This window comes from Armigeres subalbatus, chromosome 2 (genome assembly GCF_024139115.2).
Source record: "Armigeres subalbatus isolate Guangzhou_Male chromosome 2, GZ_Asu_2, whole genome shotgun sequence".
Lineage (NCBI taxonomy): Eukaryota > Metazoa > Arthropoda > Insecta > Diptera > Culicidae > Armigeres > Armigeres subalbatus.
Genome location: NC_085140.1, coordinates 210,247,422 through 210,268,853, shown reverse-complemented (window position 1 = coordinate 210,268,853; position 21,432 = coordinate 210,247,422). Strand labels below are relative to the sequence as shown.

General features: G+C 37.2%; 1 protein-coding gene across 3 annotated transcripts in view; it reads right to left on the bottom strand.

The window, feature by feature from the left end:
* Positions 1–21,432, bottom strand: part of LOC134211579 (myotubularin-related protein 8) — a 102,763-nt gene that overhangs the window by 58,882 nt on the left and 22,449 nt on the right. Inside the window, exons 1-2 of one of the 3 annotated variants that reach the window (XM_062688582.1) lie at positions 18,247–18,777; positions 2,204–2,320 (exon numbers count right to left, since the gene is read on the bottom strand). In XM_062688582.1, coding sequence (XP_062544566.1) covers positions 2,204–2,320; positions 18,247–18,453 — 324 coding nt within the window. In that variant the 5' untranslated portion in view covers positions 18,454–18,777. Of the gene's footprint in view, positions 1–2,203; positions 2,321–18,246; positions 18,778–21,432 lie in introns of those variants that run through there. The other 2 variants (XM_062688583.1, XM_062688584.1) reach the window with 2 other exon arrangements.

Below are 21,432 nucleotides of genomic sequence, written 5' to 3'. Positions count from 1 at the left end.
AAACGACAAATGTTGGGAACGGCATATTTCAAATTAAGTATAACTTTATTTAAAAGTCGATGTATAGGTAGCTTATAAGCTCAGGACACTCATTAATAATAATATTACTAAAAGAGCAGCGCATGGATTCATTATAAGATGTCATTTTATATTTGAAGACTCAGTCACCGTAGGAACAAATTTGGTCGAATCATTTAAATTCACCAAGATATCATTAAATAAGCTGCCGAACTCTTAAAAAAGTTTATTTTTACTCGCCGCATGAAAATCATCCAATTGTATCCCTTATGGTAACAGATCATGGAGTTTAAACCAAACTTAATTATGAAATTACGATTTTAGGCTATCTTTTCAATATTCAATCAGAAGCGCTTTACGGGGTTGAAAAGCTGTTTTTATGTTCGGTACCTTAAGATGCACCTTGTACTTTTATAATTTGACTGTGAATGATTGGATTCAATAATATTGCTCTTAATGATAGACCTGAGACAATAATCGAGCTTTAAAACAAATTTAAGTTAAAGACATACTAAATTTGAATTATGTCATTCCCAACATTTGTCGTTTTCTCTGTATGTTTACATCTGTTTTCATCATTTACCGACTGAGTTTTCCCAAATTAATCGTATGTCTCGCTCGATTTCGAATATCTATCATATATAAGATACGATGCCGGTGAAAGATACAAATTAAAGTATTTATTTTGCCCACAGGCATTGAATTGTTAAATAGGAATGTTCTTACCTCTCACTTGTTCGCCATTTTGACCAAAACATGCTTTAATTTCAAAACATTGAATGTTTAAGTAGCGGATGTTTATTATTATAAATATAATCATTAAAAAACAATATTAAAATACATTAATCGTGTTTATAATAAGAAATTTGATAAAGTAAAATTCGCTGTACGCTCAATTTTGTCACATCTAATAGGCGTATTTTGAGATTATTTTCAAATAAATGAACTTTAGAGAAAAAATTTCAACAATTTTATGTACGCATACATTGAAGGAAGGGATGAATATTGAAATGCATTAAAAACAACCGAGCTAACCATTTAATTTCCTTTGCATTACTACTTCAAAAGTGAAAGCACCGATTCAGAAGATCAGGCACATTCGATACCCATTACCCAATGATACATAATTCGTTATTCGAGGTGGTCAAGTTATTTACATATTCCTTCATCCCCACCATTTTGTATCGTAATCCATTGAGTGGATTGGAGTGCGCTACGGACATATGCCCAACGATGATAAAAGCGACGATGTTAGATACATTATTCAGTATCCACAGCCATAGACAGCTGTATCAGCCATAGACAGTATCTGGGGGATTGCATTCAAAGGATTGTGCCTTTATCGTTATATTTATTGAGCTATGAATCCTTTTTTTCTGGACATTATAGAAGGAAGAGTGTGTTTTTTCCAATAAAGCTATATTTATTAAGATCAACATCGAACGATAAGAAAGTGCTTTTCTCTTTGTCGGCACAGCAGTGTCATACTTAATACTAAATCAAAGACGAAATCAAATCCTAATTAAAGCTAATTAAACGTTATGTTTGTGCTGTATTAGAACATTTTCATATACACAATGGAAGATACAGTTTATCATAACATGTTTTGCCAGGTTTTATGGATAAATGAGTAAAACACAAGTTTATAAAAAAAAATCTAGGTCACTAGTTTTCCCAAAAAGTTCCAGCGTAAATTTTTAGTTTTTCCAAGACACTAATAATTTAGGAAAATTATAATTCAAGCACGCAGCATCGTACACAGATAAAAATTTGTTGTGATTTTTCAAATGTATTTTAATGCATATATTTGAAACATGCAAATAAACGTAGCATTCAATCGATTTTACTGTTCTTTTACATCGAAATGAATTGAATTCTGCTTGTAAAATTCAGCCACATTTGGTTGATCTCGGGGTTAGCTGCAATTTTACACGTCGTTGAATTTTCAATACTACGTATATGCTGTGTAGAAACAAAGTACCTGTTGGTTTTGAGAAATATTGCGAGCAACTGTTACTGTTATGCTGCAATTTATAAACTAAAACAACTAATTATGTTCATTCAAAGTTAATTTCCTTTTTTCCCGGTATGGTGCCACTCGGAGTGGTTATTAACTACTATGTCTGAAATTCATCCACATTACAACAAAGCAACTTTATCTAATATAATCTATTTTTGTACTTACCCACGTTTCCTTATTAACATCCGGATCCACGAAAATAAGGTGTGTTGCGGTGAGGTAAAGCACCCCAACCGTTGGATTTTTGCTGTTATACCGGTCTATCATCCGCACATTTTCAATCTGCAACGGGAAGGCAAAGGTATGATTGTTATAAATATATCCATCAAACCCTTTTCGCAAGCACCGTATCGATAATATGCATCTAAGTAAAAAATGTCCCATTCAAACATCTCAGTAATATAGCAGGCACGCGCCAAAGGCTGTTCGAGCCACACGTCAAAGGCCGTAGTTCATATTATATTGTTTGAGGAATGGGTGCACTTGTTCGATATCTAACAAAATAAATTTGTGAGAAACACTCAATTAATGAATGACAGATTTAGGTAGGGTTACTGCTTCTGGACATTTGATTTGTTTTTTATTTTTGTGATTTTTTAGCAGTGAGCACGCATTCTAGCAAAAAGAAGCGCGAAATTAGTGTCGTATTTCTTTGTTTCGCGATGAGATGAATATATGTTCATTGAGATGGGAAACGGAACAGTTCCCCTACAATTATTAGCCTTGTAAAATGTTATTAAATTATGGCATATAAAAATTCGAAAACTTTTAATACAATTATTGTGTTTAAATTTTATAATTCTGTATTGGTTTAATACAACATCAATATAAAAAGCCTGCATTAAACCCTGCAGAATCCGTACATGTCAAGATATTATACAGAGTTCTAAAATAAAATAAAATGTGTAGGGACATAAACGGGAACCTTCTTACAAACGAGGTGGCGGAAGCATTACAAAGAGCACCTGAACGGCAATGTGACAACAATGGCGGTATGGTGACGCGCCTGAGAGCACGCGCGCAGGATATACGTTTCCAGCTCCGGATCTCCAGGAAATCCAGGAGGAAATTGGCCGGTTCCTGGGATTAACAAACTACATATTACCACGAGGACTGTTTTAACACGTTGCTGAATCACTGGGGGATCGCCCTTCTGAACTCGACATATAACATTATGTTGCGTATTCTGTTTAACAGACTGACACCGCTTGAGAAATCCTTCGTTGATGAGCATCAAGCATGTTTTCATGAGAGCCGACCAGCGATGGATCAGATGTTTAGCCTGCAGACAGTCCTTGATAAATTCCGGGAGTACAACTTGCAAATACACCATCTGTTCAATGATTTCAAAGCAGCGTACGATTCAGTGAAAAGAAATGAGCTGTGGCAGATAATGTCCGAACATGGTTCTCCGGCGAAACTGAATAGACTGATACGTGCAACGCTAGATGGCTATAGAAATCAAGTTTTTGGATTGCAGACGAAGTGTCAATCTCGTTTGCGACCTTAGATGGATTGAAGCAGGGTGATGTACTTTCGAATTCATTATTCAATATTGCACTCGGCACCAGACTTGGACTGGAAGGTGAACGAGGGTTACGCCTATAGTGATCATCTAGCAATTCGCTTTAAGATCAACTATGGAGTGTAACATCCGAGGTCCGGGGATCCCTGTCAAGTCCGTGGGTGGAGAACCAATGACTTCGACAGCGAAGTTTTCCCCTCGGCCCTGGGACTGGAAGCCAACTGAAGGTCTAAGCGGGGATGCGTTTGATAGCTGTCTTAACAAGTGCGTGCGACGCCCCCGTGCCGAGAAATGGCAGACGCTCGGTATACTGGTGGAGTCCCGAGATTGCAGCTCTTCGATCAACCAGCCTCAAGGCTAGACGAAGGATGCAACGTGCCCGCACCGAGGATGAAAGAGCGACCACCGTGAAGTGTTTCGAGCTGCAAAACTGGCCTTTAACAAGGCCATTAAGAGCAGTAAGAGAGCGTGTTTTTGATGAAAAATAAACAGCGCGTAAAACTTGACATGCGGAAATTTAGGCTATTCTACGCTGAAATGGTCCCCTTCCTAACAATATTGCTAACAACTTGTATGCAAAATTGACGATTCACGTCAAATAGTGTATACATTTAGGCTATATCATGTGTAGAATTACGTTAATAATGGCGTCCCACTTATGCGCATGATTTTTAGCGTATTTTTTAGTATTTTTTTCAATCTGTGTATGTATGACGAGGTTCTGAAGCTAAAGTTCCCTCCTGGTGTTAAGATCATCGGCTTCGCCAATGACGTAACCTTGCAGATCTACGGAGAGTCAATTCCCGAGGTAGAACTGACCGCAGCACACGCGATCAGCACGGTGGAGGATTGGATGAGCGCTAGAGGCCTGGAGCTTGCTCAACATAAGACGGAGGTGGTTATCGTCAACAGCCGCAAGTCGGTTCATCATGCAGTGATTCACATGAGTGAAGTCGCGATCCAACCAAAGCGGAGTTTGAAGCAACAAGCTGACCTTCGCCAGCCATGTTGACTATGAGTGCAAGAGTGCTTCGACTGCTGTTGTGGCATTATCGAGCATGATGTCAACAGTTCCAAGGTGTGTGCCTGTAGACGTAGGTTACTGGCAGGTGTTGCCGTAACTATTCTTAGGTACGACGGTCCGTCCTGGGCGAGAGCTCTGGAGGCAAATATATTATATTAACAATATGGTTCACTTCGAGTTTTTCCATACAACGAAATGGCGAACAATTTGCCGGTGGTAACAACATCATCTAGCGAGCAAAGAGGAATCTAAACTTGTTTTTTTCTAGCTTGTGCTGGAAAACCCTCCTGCCATCATCCGGTGAGTAGTCATACAGTTGTTCGATGACATTTTACAGTGTGGGGATGTCCATACATTTTTCAATAAATCGATTATCGACTTTGTTAAATGCAAACACTACTGTAAATATTTCGATGAAGCAGTGCAAAGCAGACAAACTACACCTTTGCTTCAATCGTTCAAACTGTGAAAGCCGTTCCGCAAACATTAAAATGATTGTTCCACTGTAAACATTTCTATCATTTTCTTCAGCAAGAAATTTGATTAATTCTTTCTGAATATTATCGATACTATTCCAATGCATCATTCTTCTTCCTCTTCGGTGTCCTAAATTCCTACTGGAACTTAACACCTGCGTTTCAACTTATTATGAATTGAAAACTTTTTGCTGCCCACCATTGATTGAATGAATATGTATCTTGAGTGGAAAGCCATGAAGATGACACTCATCCGATTGCGTTTTGTTATGTTACGCTTATCATAATGGGTATGATTATTTGGTTACATTTAGACATGGAAAGTGAATTGAACAAGTCGCTTGGATTAAACGCGTCCAAACACCTTCGCTCAACTCACTTGAACGGACAGTAATGTTCAACGCTTGGCAAGTATATTGCATTAAACTAAGCTGTTCAATTCACTTGCCCTTTCAAAACGTAGCATTACGGTGAGATATTTCTCCTAAACTTAATTACGCCTATTTTATTGTGCTTTCTCGATTTCGTATCCAATATCAGATATTTTTTGGGATTTGGGATTATTTTCGATACTTTCGCAAGAAAAAACTAGTTGAACGTACTCGACCTTGCTAGGGATTATACTACAGTCGCTCTCCACATCTCGATATTGAAGGGACCATCGAGATAGGGAGAGATCAAAGAATGGAAGGAAAATTTAAATGGGTACTAGATCCAAAACAGCTTGTTGCTATGAAAAACGACAACAAAACAAATATCATTGCTGATTGTTGATCTGTATTGTTATCGTCCAAATATGGTCTAGTAGCCTAAAAATTTGAACATATCGACATAGGGAGAGTGAATCCAGAACAAAATACTATTACTACCACCCCCCTGGCGTCCTATACTATCACAAGGGGTTTGACAATAGCCACCATGTCCACGGACGGTAGCTCATTACCGTCCGTTGTTATTGTACGAAAATAAACATCATGTGTTTTGTTTACTATTTGTTTTGGTAAAATCTGAAAATTGTTTTCGAAATAATTTACAAGATTTACATCTTTGAGCATGGGAATTATGTTTTTTGATGATAAAATATAATAAACTTACGAATTGGAGTGAATCGATAGGTGAAATCAAACGCTACAAGAAATCATATTTCGTAACTTGTTCTCCCGCTCCGAATCAAACAAAAGATATTATTATTGTTTATACTGTGGTGAGCTTCACAGTTGAAATGGTCCGGGGATGCAAATCGAACAACATTCATTAGTGAAATTGAAATGAAATAAATGGTGTGCAGAAAGATGTCTTAGGATTATATTTACATGCCCATAATAGCTGGTATTATTTTTGAACAAATTGAAAATGTGTAATCAACAATATTTTAAATAAAATCTAGTTGCTTGTAAACGCACGATTCGGAAGAAGAACTTTTCAAAAGGTATGCTGAACATATTCATGAAGATGTTCGCTACGCTGAGAAGCATCTCTTGCCACGGGGTTGATTACTACACATCGGGATAGAAAGATTTCAAGATAGGAAAGTTATCGAGATGTAGAAAGCCAAAATGTATGTAGATTGAAGGGATCGAGGAAACCATCGACATAGGGAGAGATATCGAGATATAGAACATCGAGATTTACAGAGTCAACTATATTTTGCATTCTTACTGTCAATTGTTGAGTTCATTCAGCGCCGCACTCTGGATCATTTTTAGCGCGATCGTATTGGGTTTCCTTACAACTCGCATCAAAATTGTATTTTCACAATTTCTCAACTTTCTCCTCAAAATTTAGTGATATTTTATAACACAGCAGTCCTCAAGACGAATCGATTAATGAGAAACCCGTACAAATCGGTCAACCCGTTCGTGAGTTATATTGCCTCAAAGGAAATGCAAACTCATTTTTTTATAGAGATTGTACCACAAACGTAATTATGTTCGAATTGTATTTATATCAGACTCTCATATCGGGCAGTTTGTTCACAAAAGTACGTTTCTCTCTGTCAAATCATATTCACAAATTGATAACAATTTGGGAATTCTCAAAAATGGGATTATGCATGCGAGTTATTTTGAAAAGAAATCATCATTGATTTTATAAAATCAAGATAATTCAACGCGGTGTGTGACAAAAAAAATGAGCATCGCTAATACTTTCACTACGTGAAAATATAGCTCTTATGGGCTAAACACATGGGAAAACTGTCAAAACGCACGCAAACGTGTCCATTGTGTTGGACCCAGGTGGGTGGCACGCCGCCATGTTTTTGCAGCCAACATCTCAGTGTAAAATTCATGATAGTATGTGTTTTGTTTACAAGCATCACATCTGATTCTCATTAGGATACAGAACTGTCAGTGGGATACGGTCGCGTAATGTTGGCTGCAAAACAAACCTATTGTGTGAGATAGGGATGCCACCGGGCTGGTTGGACCCTTTAGGCTTTCATTTCGTGACTATTTGAAAAAAATCTACCGAGGGTTCCAAACAACTTTTTTTTCTCCCTTAAACGGAACCTTTTAGTTGTAAAACAGTCAATTATTTACCACGTCACTACTAAATGAGTTTCCTCGATTTTTTTCTTCCAATCATCATATAAAAAATTAAGGAGGAATCGATTATTACCAAGTTATAGTCTAAATAACTTGTTTATTGAAGCTCAAGCGTCAAAGAGCATAACGAAGCCAAACTCGATAAATGTATGAAATCCTCTGAAAATAGCTGAGAAACGCTTGGATGGAGATTATGCACTGGTTCGATATCTTTTTGCCTTTCTCGTACAACTAAGTTGTACCGAAAGGCTATCATTTCACTCCGAAAACGAACTTTTTATAGAAGCCTTTGAGACCCATAGTATTATATACCAATCGACTCAGCTCGACGAGCTGAGCACATGTCTGTCTGTCCGTGTGTATGTATGTGTGTATGTGTGTCTGTATGTGTGTGCACAAAAGCTATAAAAAACATTAGACAACTTTTCGTATAGTAATCCTTAACCGATTTTCTCGCAACAAGTTTCATTCGACAGGGGACAAAACCTTGTTGATCACTATTGAATTTTATAACGATCGGTCATTGCGTTTAAAAGTTAAGAAGAAAATGGTACATCGGACCATATAAACCCCATACCTGGGGCAGCAGGGACAGCATGGACCATGTCCAAGGGCTTGACGACCCCTCCCCAGCTGTCTGTGAGTCAGGGAGAATTGCCTAGGGCGTGGTGGGATTTAGCAGTGGGCTCTGCTAAAATCCCTCCCAAAAAACCACAAGTGCCCGTAAGCGGACTCTATCAAAGCGACTGTGTGCCGCTTCAAAAGCACAAGCCCAGGGAGGGAGTGCCAACTGGCATGTGGAGTGTCCCTACTTCGGTAGGATAGTGCGTGAGCTGCTTCGGCAGGGAGTGAGTGATCTGTTGTGCTGAGGCAGGAGTGTCATAGCGAGTCGCCGCCGCTATGGCCACCTCGAAGCGCAGCAGAAGTCTGAGTATGGACTGCACATGCTAAGGTAAGAGTGTCGTAGCGTAGTATCGTTGATTAGTCCCCATACCGCTATCGACACCTCGAGGCCTGGCAGTGGAGCGTTCGCATAAGTTGTGCGGTGTACCTACTTCGGTAGGGTAGCGCGTGAGCTGCTTCGGCAGGGAGTGAGTGATCTGGTTGTGCTGAGGCAGGAGTGTCATAGCGTGTCTCCGCCGCTATTGTCACCTCAAAGCGCAGCAGAAGTCTGAGTATGGACTGCACATGCTGAGGCAGGAGTCGAGGTATCCCATCGACACCTCGAGGCATTGCAGTGGAGTGTTAGAGTGAGCACCCGAAAAAGGGTCACATGGAGCGAATGGTCTTTGGAGAAGCTGCTTCGGCGGCAGAGAAGCAGGGGGTTGTACCCACACACATACAGTTATTGCACATGTGGTGCATGGGGAGTGTCCCTGCTTCGGCAGCGTAGCGTATGGTCTGCTTCGGCAGTGGTGTGATTGATCTGCGCGTGCTGAGGCAGAGTGTCGTAGCGCAATATCTGCAGGCCCAGGCAGTTACCGCTATTGACACCTCGAGGCATGGCAGCGGGAGCGTCCGGGAGAGCATCCAAGTAAGACTCAAATGGAGTGAATGGGGTGCGAGCACCCAAGTCAGTCTCGCGTGGGACGAGTGCCTGTGTGAGCGATAATGAGTGAGTACGCTTAGTACTGCCGTCCCCCCAGAAGTAGTACTGCGAGGTAGTTCCTGGGGGAAACGATAGTGGAGCCCAAGGGAGTTTAGTCGGTATTACCGGTATGGTCGAGTCCGACACTCCAGTACACTTCCGTGTGGTAGTTTGGCAACTACAATGCACGTGTACTGGGTTAGTGTGTAAATGCATTCTCCCTTGTAAAAAAAAAAAAAAAAAAAAAAACCATGTAAGGTTGGTGTCTTAACTAAATGCGAGAAAGGCATCACCAACGCTAGGTGGATTATTCTGGGTTTTTTCATATATACCCAATTCTTTCTAAACACCTGCCACCTGAAACTTGTTATGCGAATGAATAAGTTTAACTGGTGTCATAAAATTATTTAAAACGATTGATCATGCTAAACAATAATCTACCATAGTAATATAAAAGCCTTCCTTAGTCGTGCGGTGATATCCCAAGCAACATTACAAGTTTTATTCCGCTCTAGGGATGGTTTTCAAATATCAATTTAAAATAATTGTAACAGCAATATATAATCTCCCTTGAATATATTGATATTTCTCCCTAATATATTTATAATGCAAATCAACTACCAACAAAGTGTTTTACGTGGTGAAAACATTGTCTAATCATAAATTATTGGAACGATTAATTGAGATGCGGTTTACACTGAGTGAAAGCTGTTGAGTATTCCTTTTAGCTTTGTAGGTTTTCTTTTAACCTGCGCTTGATGGGGAAACTTCATTAACAGTACAACGAAAAAATAATTTTCTCCATACTAATTTGCATGCAAACTTGAAACGGCTTGTGCTAAATCAGTTTTAATCCAAATGAGCTCAAACTTTCAGGGGAAACTCAGAACATGGTAAAGAATCAGATGAGCACTGTGGATCAAAATCAATTTTTTGAACCACCCTAATGCTCATTTCACAAGTAGGTAAAATATTTTGATCACATCATCCTTGAAAATGTGATAAAAATCGTTACGTTTTCAAAAATCCATAAGTCTTGAATGTCGGAATTCCATCTATAAATCTCTAAATCTCTACGAATTTTGTTAATTTACATTTAAATTCAAAAAGTGTAACAAAACATAAGTAAATTGATCAGGGTCACTTCCTTGCTGTTAAAAAACACCAGTGAGTTTAACCATTGCCTAGCGGTAATGTTTGCTAGCCAAATGTTGAATTCAATAAATTTGGCTCCGTAAGTGTGTGTGTATAACGATCGTCATATGTTGGGTAGTTTAATTATAACGTGTATCGTGTATCGTGGCGCCACATGTGAGGTCGCCAGAATTTCGTGAGAGTGAATCATATTGTTAATATATTATGCATCTCGAGATAAAATAGAGTACTGCGGCTTCCTGCTTCCGAGCCTGCGAGTGTAAGACCGCCGCAGCATTCTAGGAAAAGATTAGCGCGACAATAGTACATTTGATAAAAGTGTTGCAGTCAAATGAGCAAACAGAAACATGGTGTGCGAAACAGAGAGCGAGTAGGTGCACCGGCATGGTCCCGCCGGATACAGTTCAACGAGCTATATCAAATTTATTATACATTTCCACAAAGATATGCCTACCACACTTCTGCTACAACATTTGATTTTCCGTTTGCATTCGATTAAACATAATCGATTAAGTTTGCAAAAAAAAACATCATGCATCCCTATTTTTTTCCTGATGACATTTTGAAGTGTGTGTAAAACGATCGTCATATTTTGGGTAGTTCAATTTACGTGTGTATCGATCCTTTCGGACGCGAGTTGGCGCCACATGTGGTGTCGCCAAAATTTCGTGAGAGTGAATCATATTGTTAATATAGTATATTTGCTGGAGGTCACCAGTTACCTGCGGACGCTGGAGAGCACGCACTGCTTGATGTGTCTCAGAGTGATATCTGCCTAAAGCACGATATTACACGATGCAGCCTGCGTGATTGCGAACATGATGCCAGTCGGGCTGGTCATCCGAGAAGACGAGGAGCCTGCGAACCATTGGCGTAACTAATGAAAAATTCTAAGGGGGGGCTAACTTTTTTTTAATTTTTCAACTTTTCCACTCAAAACAATTAAGTAATCATTTTCGCTCAATGCTCAAAACAACTACAGTATCCCCCCGCTTATCCGGACCTCGCTAGTCCAACGACTCGTTAGTCCGGATCTCGCTAATTCGGAATTTTCCGGATTAAAAAGTATCAACACCCATTTAAACCCATTATGCTGTCAGTTTTCAAATTTGTGCTGTGATTTTGTTTTGGTTCATTTGTATGGATTTGTCAGTCGGATTAAGGAGAGAAACCCCGATAGTCCGGCCATACATTTGACGGATCAGCGGGGTACATTGTAATATATATTGTTCGCAAGTTGGCCGACCAAACTAACATTGACCTATTTACATATAACACATCCATTGAAGACTTGAACAATATAAATTATGGTCCACGACACTCAGCCTATGTCAGCCTATGTCTCAGAAATGTCGTGAGAAAATCATAGGAGCCTTAGCAAAGCAAAATGAGTCTGTGGATTTTTATAATCCATCCAACAGCATTCCAAGTTCTTTCTCATTTAAATTTTAATTACCTCTCTTTAAAATCCGAGGGATTTGTCAAAACTTTGTCGAAAATAAAGAAGCCTAGCTTGTTTACTGAAAATTTAAAATTTTCAAGAAATAGCAGCATTCCGAAATCCCTACCTAAAACACTTTACCAGATAAATCGGAAATGGTGAATTCGATACATGCATATGAAAGGTTGTATCACATTTTTGATCCTGCGCCTTATAGGTCTATTTTAGAAAGCGTGAGATCACAATTGTTTTCCACAAAACTTCAAGAAAACTTGAAAATTTTAAAATATTGCTCATTTGCTGAGAAATTTCATTGATAAAATCAAAATTTGTTTGGAATTTTTCGGTCACCTAAACATGCTGAAGTCTCCAAGCCAAATAAATCATCATACGTTGATATAATTTGAAAAGATTGCCAAATTGGCTATAAGGCTTAGCTTCATGTTCTTGAAAAATAATCATGTTCATACAAATACACAAAATTCTGATGATGATCACAATCCTGAGACCTATTATGACCTGTAAAAATTTCCAACTACGCAGTAAACAATATATTATGTATCTGATTCTAAATTTCTAACAGAATATGTTATCTTTATGACAAAATTGTAACATAATTTGAAAACTTTTTGTTTAAAGTAGTGTTATTTTTTATATAAATTTAGGTATTTTAACAACATCCGGCATCAAATTTCTAACACATTTTGTTGAAGAAATTTAAAACATAATAACATATGTTGATAAAATTTTGATATGGTCTTTATCATGAGGTATAGCCCCCGAATCAGTTAATTATTATCGTAACAGATTCCAAAAAAACATCTCTTACGGTATGCTACCTATCTAGAGAGTATACAGACATGAAAAACATGAAAGATTTTTTCATTCTCCTTTGGATTCAAACTCTGTGGTTTTCGCAAAAAAAAAAAATGTTTTTTGCGGAATTTGTAAATCGCAAAGTGGTCCTGAATTATTTGAAATCCAAAAACCTGATAAACAGATTCAACAGATTTGAAAAGAGGGAAGATGAATAATATTCATTATCTGTATTTAAGCTCAGACAGCTAGATATGTGCAATACTCATGCAAAGTAGCCAAAATTCTAGGAGGGGCTATTTGGATCCTAGGTGGGGCTATAGCCCCCCCTAGCCCCCCTGTAGTTACGCCAATGCTGCGAACTCATCAGGGTGTTAACTGGGGACCCACCGGCTGATACCTAACATATCGCGCTGGGTGGGGAGACCCCATGGGGAAGTTCACTTCCATCTGACACAATTCCTGTCAAGCCATGGCTGCTTCCGGCAGTACCTCCACAGGTTTGGGCACGCGGAGAGCCCCGTCTGCCCTGACTGCCCAGGTGTTGATGAAGGTACAGAGCACATACTGTTCGTATGTTCTCGTTTCGACGTCGAAACCCTAGTAACACAGTTCAGATCGATTTGGTTGCAGCAACTCCAATGTGACTGGATTTGGTCGCATATAAGTCACAGTGACTGATATGCACACACTCAGTTTTTATTTCTGCAGCTCGGCAAAAATCCGCACAGCCGTGCGCCAGCAAAATAAAAAACTGATATTCCGGCAAAAATGATGTTTGTTAGCTGATTTTCGGCAAATTATTTGCCGACTTTCAGCAATTTTGACAGATATCTCGGCAAAAAACATGTTTGCTGGGGCGAACCTCGGTAAAAGTTTACCATTTTGCTGAGATCCCGGTAAAAAATATTAAGTGTGCAGGGTGGCCACTCACCCGGGAATCCGGGAAAACCGGGAAAAACCCGGGAATTTGAAATCACCGGGAAAAAGCCGGGAAAAGCCCGGGAATTTGATGAAGCCACCGGGATTTTTTTTCAAATTTATATAAAATTTATAATCCAAAAGTATATGTTAATTTTATAATATAGCAGATCTGATTATAACTTTAAAACACTTGAATTCGAGGCTGTATATTTGAAATGAATTATGAGAATTACTCGAAAAAAGCATCTACAAACCAGGACTGATTTGCGATTTGGGCGTAACTACATTTGTTCAAACAGTTCTGCTCTTCGATTTTGTACCATCTAAACGATTATATATTCCTAATTTTTTTTTGAACTTTATTAATGTATTTTTTTTAATTCTAGGATTAAGTTCAACACAGTTCATATATTCTTAATTAATTAGGTGCAACTAATAGAGGGTTATTTGAACATTGAAAATGTCATATCAATCTGTCTAAAAAAATGCACGCCAGAGCCGCATTACACTGTAGTATTTTCATTCTGAAGCGAGCATTTTCTGAGAAAATAACGATATGTATCCAACAGAATAAGCTTTCCTCTATCATAAAACGGATTTTTTTTTGCATTTTACAGAACAGAATCGCAAATCAGTCCCGAAGCAATGCTTTGATTAAGTAAATATTAATTTTATTGAATTTTTAGTAGTATAATTTCATACTAATTCCTTTAATTAGGTACTTTCTTATAAGTTTTCACCAACATTTAGCCTCTTTGGATTTTAATAATGACTTTATAATAATGCTAGATCTTCAATCAATATTTAATAAAGTTCTATGGCTTTTATTTTCAAATTCCTGCTTGGTTTTCAAGTGTTTGTTCAAAAAAGTCTTACGAGTTTTAAATAATTTTCTTTACTTTCCATATTTTCAGGAACTTTTATGAAATCTATTTGAATTTTTGGAATTCTTTGGGAGCTTTAATTTTTGCAATTTACGCAGATTTTTAGGTACCAGTTTATGGTTGCTTGTCGTTTAATACTGCAATTTGATGCATTTTTGACACACTAAACTGTTCAACCTCTACCTCTATTTCATAATCTTTTTGAAATTAAATAATGGACAGTTCAGTTAAGAAGGTACGCCTTCGAAAGATTTACCAAAGGTACTGCAAAAATATAAGATCTACCGAGTACAGAACAGTAGAGGACCCTTTTAAGAAGATAGGTTTACTGAAAATAAAGTCTTATCTTGCCTTTTACAGCAAAAGACTGTTAGATCGTTAGTTTCAATGCGAGAAATTAGAGAAAACATTAGACATATGAACATTCTTTAGGTAAATTTTTTAATGGCTCATCAATGAACCATTTTGTAATCTTTTAAATATTTTTTCCCTATATCAACGGTTTCGTGCAATACAGGCACAACTCGAAATCTGAAAATGTTCAGAAACAACGTTAAAAAATTTCAATAAATTTTTTTCAATGTAAAAAAAACTGACAAAATCTATAAAGGTATACAAATTTTTCGAAAAATCGTCAGATTTTAAAATAAGCATTGTGAATTTCGACCTGAGTCTTTGTCAAGTGTTACTTTATACTGTTTTCTGCAGGAGGGTGAAACGCTTGTCATCCGCGGTACAATGGCACTACCCAACATCGTTTTTGGAACCCAGATTATGGGTGGTATTCCCGAATTAACCTGCTTATTTTGGGTGATTGGTTCGTACGCAGTTAGTGCTAATTATCGGCAATTAACTTTTCCTGGCGAAAACTTGCAATTAGTTGAGGTATATCGAGCCTTTTGTATTTGTATGGCTTTCTTATGTCGAAAAAAAAAACCCGGCGATACTTTCGAAGCTTTGTTATCATGAAATCAACGAAATTAAAACTAAAAGATTGAACGCCGTATTGAACAAACGGTGGGTAGGCGTATTAGCCTTCTCTTCGGTCCCCTGGTTTTCTGTGCTTTGCAATCAATATGTCAAAAACGAAGTATTTTGAGTTGCGCCAGTAAAACGACGAAACCGTCGATATGTGCGCTTTTCATTATTTTCCTGCCAAATAGCTTCTAGAGTGCAATCAATATCTCAAAAGCTTTTCGGACAAAACAGCAGTTAGAACTTGAAGTCTTTTACAGCGAGTCATGAGTCTGTTAGAATGTTAGAATTCAATGCTTATTATCAAATAACTGAATTGATACTTAAACATAATGTTGTACATTTTATATACCAAGAAACTATTCTCTTTGTTCAAATAAAATACATTGTTGTACATAATAAAAACCCTCTCATGCACTTTTCAAAATTTCCGGGAAAATTTTTAAAAGCCTACCGGGAAAACCGGGAAAAACCCGGGAATTTATTTTGTCGACTAGAGTGGTCACCCTGCTGATATGTGACAAGTGTGCTGCTTGGGAAGAAGAGCAATGCTAAACGTTTCCGGTCGGGACACAACCCCGGATACCCTTAACCAGAGGATGTGCCAAGCGGTGGAGAAGTGGAGCGCAGTTTCGACTGCAACCACTCAGATTGCCTGCAGCAGCAGTCGACAAGCATGACTAACTTGTGATTGGTTAGTTACCGAGCAGGTGGAATTACCATAATAATACCTCATTCTGTTATTGATACCTTACTCTGTTATGAACTAGCCTTGCATAAGAGGTAAAATACCAAAAAATAATACCAAAAATTTATATGCACAATACTTCAGGCATAACATACTCTGTTATTACAATACCAAACGCATCACAAATTATTATTCGTTTGGTATTGAAATGCCTAAGCTGCGAGGCGGCAATGTCCCAGTGAGGGATGTAATGCTAATAAGAAGAAGAACTTTGAAAGAACTTAATGAACAGTAAGTCAAAGCGTGTTCTGTCCATACTTAAATTGCATCACTTTGTACTACTCGTCAACTTCACGAACTACTTACAGAAGGATCAAGAACTTATTCGAAAGGAAATTTTGCAAGGAATCCAGGAAGTGCTGTGTCATGGACGTGGAACGCTTCTGTATGTAGTTATTGAGCTCGTTTTTCCCCAATGTCCCATACATTTTATCTTTAAGACATTGTTGAAGAATTGTGTTTATCTCTTCACTGTGGATCCACAGAAGGGCACTAAATATATTTTGCTGGTAAAAATTGGAAATTTAACCCTTTATAAGGCAGACGAATCTAAAAAAAAAATTCGCGTTTTTTCTCCCAAGGGGGGACCCTTGGGAAAAAAACACAATTTCGTCAAAAATCCAAAAACCAAATACACAGAAAAGCAAAGCTTTTTTCACGCTAATCACGTAGTAATCTAACACAGGAGATTCAAAATAATTGATACCAACGGGAAAAAATATATCTTTGTCGTTTTTTAACGAATTATAACTGAAAATCCTTCTTCCACTCGAAACTTACGATCTGTTCGTAAAAAAACTGTTCTCAAATTGACATTTCAATTTTTTTATGGCTCAAATTCATCTGGGGTGTTACTAGGAAGCAAATAAAGTCACTACATGTGAAATAATAAGTAGAGCTCTTGTTAATAAATAGAAGAACATATTATTTGTTGGTGGCAATATAGTTGCCACTGCCTTATAGAGGGTTAAGGGATTTTGTGGTCAAATAAGCATCAACGTGCATTTTATGTGCAATTTTAATGTATTCTGTAAAAATAGTATTTTTTTACAGATAACTGTTGATATTATTGTCCTAAAGTGTTGAACAGATATTGACAAATGTTTGCCGAACAAAAATTGATGAAGTAAATCCTTTCACAAATGTTTTATTTGGTTACTAGCTTTATGCACCCGACCTTGCTCGGAATTGCCAGTTTGATTCGCATTTTTTTTACAATCGGAAAATGAATAAACCAACTGGTCAACAGGATAATTGTGTTTTCTTATCGATACTTTATCATTTGATCAAAAGAAGGCAGATTTCATTTGAAAACATTGACTGATTTCGAAGAAGGGAGCAAACCCATAATCGCCATACTCCGGGCAAACGTCTATTTCTAAGGAAGGAAAAACATCCACCGATGTCTTATTCCGGGCAAACGTCTATTTTTAAAGAAGGGATCACATTCACCATCCAGAAGGTAACACATTAATCATTGCTTTTCACTGGGCAAACCATGATTTCGATAAAGGATTGAATTGATCGATAACTAAGCAATACAATAATGGGTTCAGAAGTTATGCTGGAGCATTAGTGTGGCTCAAAAAACACTTTTTAAAATTTTTTTAAGGGCCTCTTATTCGGTTCTATTTGATGCCCAGATGCTCTGGACAAAAATTTCATTTCATTTTTTGTATCCATTATGCTAATCAAACAAAATACAAATGCAATAGCATATAGTAAAGAAAGTCTTCAATTAATTACTATGGAAATGCCAATAAGCTGAAAAGCAGACCAAGTTCCAGTAGGAATGTAGAGCTAGGAAAAGAGTATTATGCTGAAAAATTCTATTAATTGTTTAATGTGTAATGTTTTTAATCCAATGTGGGTATTTGAGCCATTTTTAAACTAGTGATTGGTAAACAAAAAGGCTTTCCTTACCACCTTGATTGGAGCACGGCACTAAATTTTGCAAAGTAAAAATATTTTCATCCATTTAACATTCACATCTATTTCCATCTCGAATCGTCCCATTCTACCCTTGTTCCAAGAAGACCATAAATTGATTTCGAAATAGCCAAATGCTGTGCGAGTCAGCTGATTTCCCCCAGGTCTCGAACTTACCTTTCTCAACACATTTAGCCCTTGAAACTCGATGCGCTGCTGTGGCGTACCAGGAAAGTTTTCTTCCACCCACGAGACCACTTTATCGGAGACGAACGGCGGCACGGGAACGCCCCATAACACTTTAGGATCTTCATCAAATTCAGGAGTCACGAGATCAAAGTTTTGCTTAAACGTCGATTGGGAGGGCGATAATGGTTCAGCCATGTCGAATTCGGCTTCCGTTGAAGAACAAAATCAAATTGGACAATTATAAACGTAGCACTTTTTTCGGCGCCTTACATCTAATCATTGTCTTCATTTGTAATGTGCAGAAGAGTATTGAGCAGACTTTACGCTATGCGAAAAATCGATGGTAATTTGTAAACAGCACTATAATTTTCTTGCGTACATACTCAAAACATACCCATCCCACCTCACTTCAGATATCCTTTTAAAGCTGGTATCTCTTATGTATGAGAAAAATACACTAACACAAAGCACAGGCATGCAATTTGACCCTCAATGAACGACCAACCGAAAACTAGTCTTACCGATGCGGGCGGAAAACTCGAACTGAAAGCTTTTTCTCGCACCCCAATCACAGAACAGACATGGCAGGTCCTTGTGATTTCCGCGCGTTTTCCTCTCTGGCTTTACTAGCAGCAGATGTGAAAGAAAATCTCCCATTTCAAATATGGAGAGGAGCTGCAGCATAACAGAGAGAAAAGCTCTTCGGCGTTGTAGTTATACATACTTCAGTTGCGGAGTTGTGTATTCTGAAGATATTCTTGTTTGTATACAGTCAATGCTAGGGTCGATAGGGGTTGATGAAAAATATTTCGATCTTGACGTCATTGCCATGGTAGAGGAAATACGACTAATATGCGCTCGTAAGCAATCCTCGTGACTTGAATGTGATTTCATTAAAAAATGTCATAAACAAAAGACCAACAAAATTCTATCGGGAAAACCTAACTTACGTTCTATTTTTTTAATTACATGTATTGGAAATGCCATAGAATGAAAAATATAACATGTTTTGTCTTTCTCGTATACTCGATTTGCATAAGAGTCCCATGTCGATTTTTGACGATTTTGATTTTCTGCCACATATAAGCTTAAAATGACTTCATCTTTAAGAAAAACTGATAAAATAATAGGCTTTGTTCAAGAAATTTGAAAATCAAAACTCACTTGTTTTGTCCCATTTTGCTATTTATTCGCATAACAGTCACATTCCAAATTTTGATACATTTTTATATATAAAATAGATATAATTATGGTCCATCCAATAGTTTCATAGCAATGTATTCAGATGAAGAATATTATGCCAAATTTTCAGAAAGATTGAAGGTTTTACCAATTTATTGATTTTTTTGTTTTTCTCCATGTAAAACGAGTTTGAAAAATTCAACGGCATGTTGCTCAAGTTGAAGAAAACGGACATGGCACGCTTATGCGAATAGGGGCAGTATACTAAGTATACGTAAAGGCTATATGATCACTCCAAAACCAAACTTTTGATAGGGGTCTCGGACACCCATAGTGTTATATACCAATCGACTAAGCTCGACGAATTGAGGTGATGTCTGTTTGTGTGTATGTATGTACAAAATTTTGTAGACACACTTTTTGGAACTTAGCATTGACCGCATTACTCGTAACAAGTTCCACTCGACTGAGAATTCTGTCCCATTGTTTGCTATTGAAAATTGACCAAATTGGACTATGGGATCAAAAGTTATGGCCAAAATACTATTTTCTATGTGCAAAACACACTAAAAAACATTCACTCATATTTTTTAGTTTTTTTGCACGTGAAAGGCACCAACACCGCTAGGTGGATTAATCAGGTTTTTTTTTTAATTTTGAAAATAAATCGAATATAGAGAAGAACATCTCGAAACGGAATATGAAAATCAAATGGAGTGTCGACTATAGGGAACCAATTCCCTATTATGGAGCCCAAGGAGGGCAAATTGAGTAAGACTGTTAAATGATAATTTCAACGAATAACGTTATGTTTCCCCACCGAATTTAACCGACAATGTAAAATATATATAAAAAATAAAAAAAAATGTCAATTTGGAATAGCAACTACTTTTGAAATTTTCAAAGCAAATGGCATCGATTGGTATGATATTGACGAAGTGACGCATCGATGATGTCGCAAGGGTTAACTGAGAATTCTTTGGTGAACAAATATTATTTTCTTTCTCTGTTACCACTTCCTCGATTTTATGTGGATTTATGTTATTATTTGAGGGGATACCCGTAACGCTGGGTAGACGACTTTACGTGGTGTGTTACGGGGTAAGATCTACCACGGTCACATTGCCAGCTACAGGCAAATCCCGACCAAACGAATACCTTCCCAATATCCAACTCCGTGGTACTTATGAGGGTGCTGAGGGAAGAGCCTCTCTTTAAGTATCACATCAACATTTCCTTTCCCTCCCCTAGTTGCGGTACAGATGGGCGTAGTACGGAATAGTAATCCTCACGCTTTTGTAATTTTTGTCCTAGATTGAAATCAAGGACTACACCTACCTTGATTTCTGATAGCAATCTGGACAGTAATTTCAAAAGAAACATGAGTTTTACTCCACTTTCATTTTTTCATTAATTTGGAATTTGAATAATTTCTTATTTTCGAATAATTATTTCCTCACTTTTCCATATTTATATGCTCTATATTTAATTAAATTCATAATGTCATATTTTTATACACCCATATTTTCAAATTTTGCTATTTTTTTATCTCCATATATTTTTTTATGTTTATGCTTTCATAATTTCATTATGTTGTATTTTTATGCTGCCATACACTGCTGACTGATATATTTTCATATTTGTATTTATATATTTTTCAAATATGTATTCATACTAAAACGTTCTCATTTTATCATTTATTCATATTTTCCTATGTTCAAATTTTTATATTTCCATTTTATCTTGTTTTCACATTTTCGTTTCTTCGTGCGTTCATATTTTTATATGTTTATGTTTTCATTTATTTATATTCTCATATATCTTTATATTGATATATTTTTATTTTCATATATTAATTTTTTCATATACAATTATATTTTCAAACTTTCGTTTTCTCATATTTTCATTTTTATAGCATGTGAATATAATAGTGTGAAAGTGTGAAGTTATTTTCATATTTCACACTTTTTTATTCTTATGCTTTCATGTGTT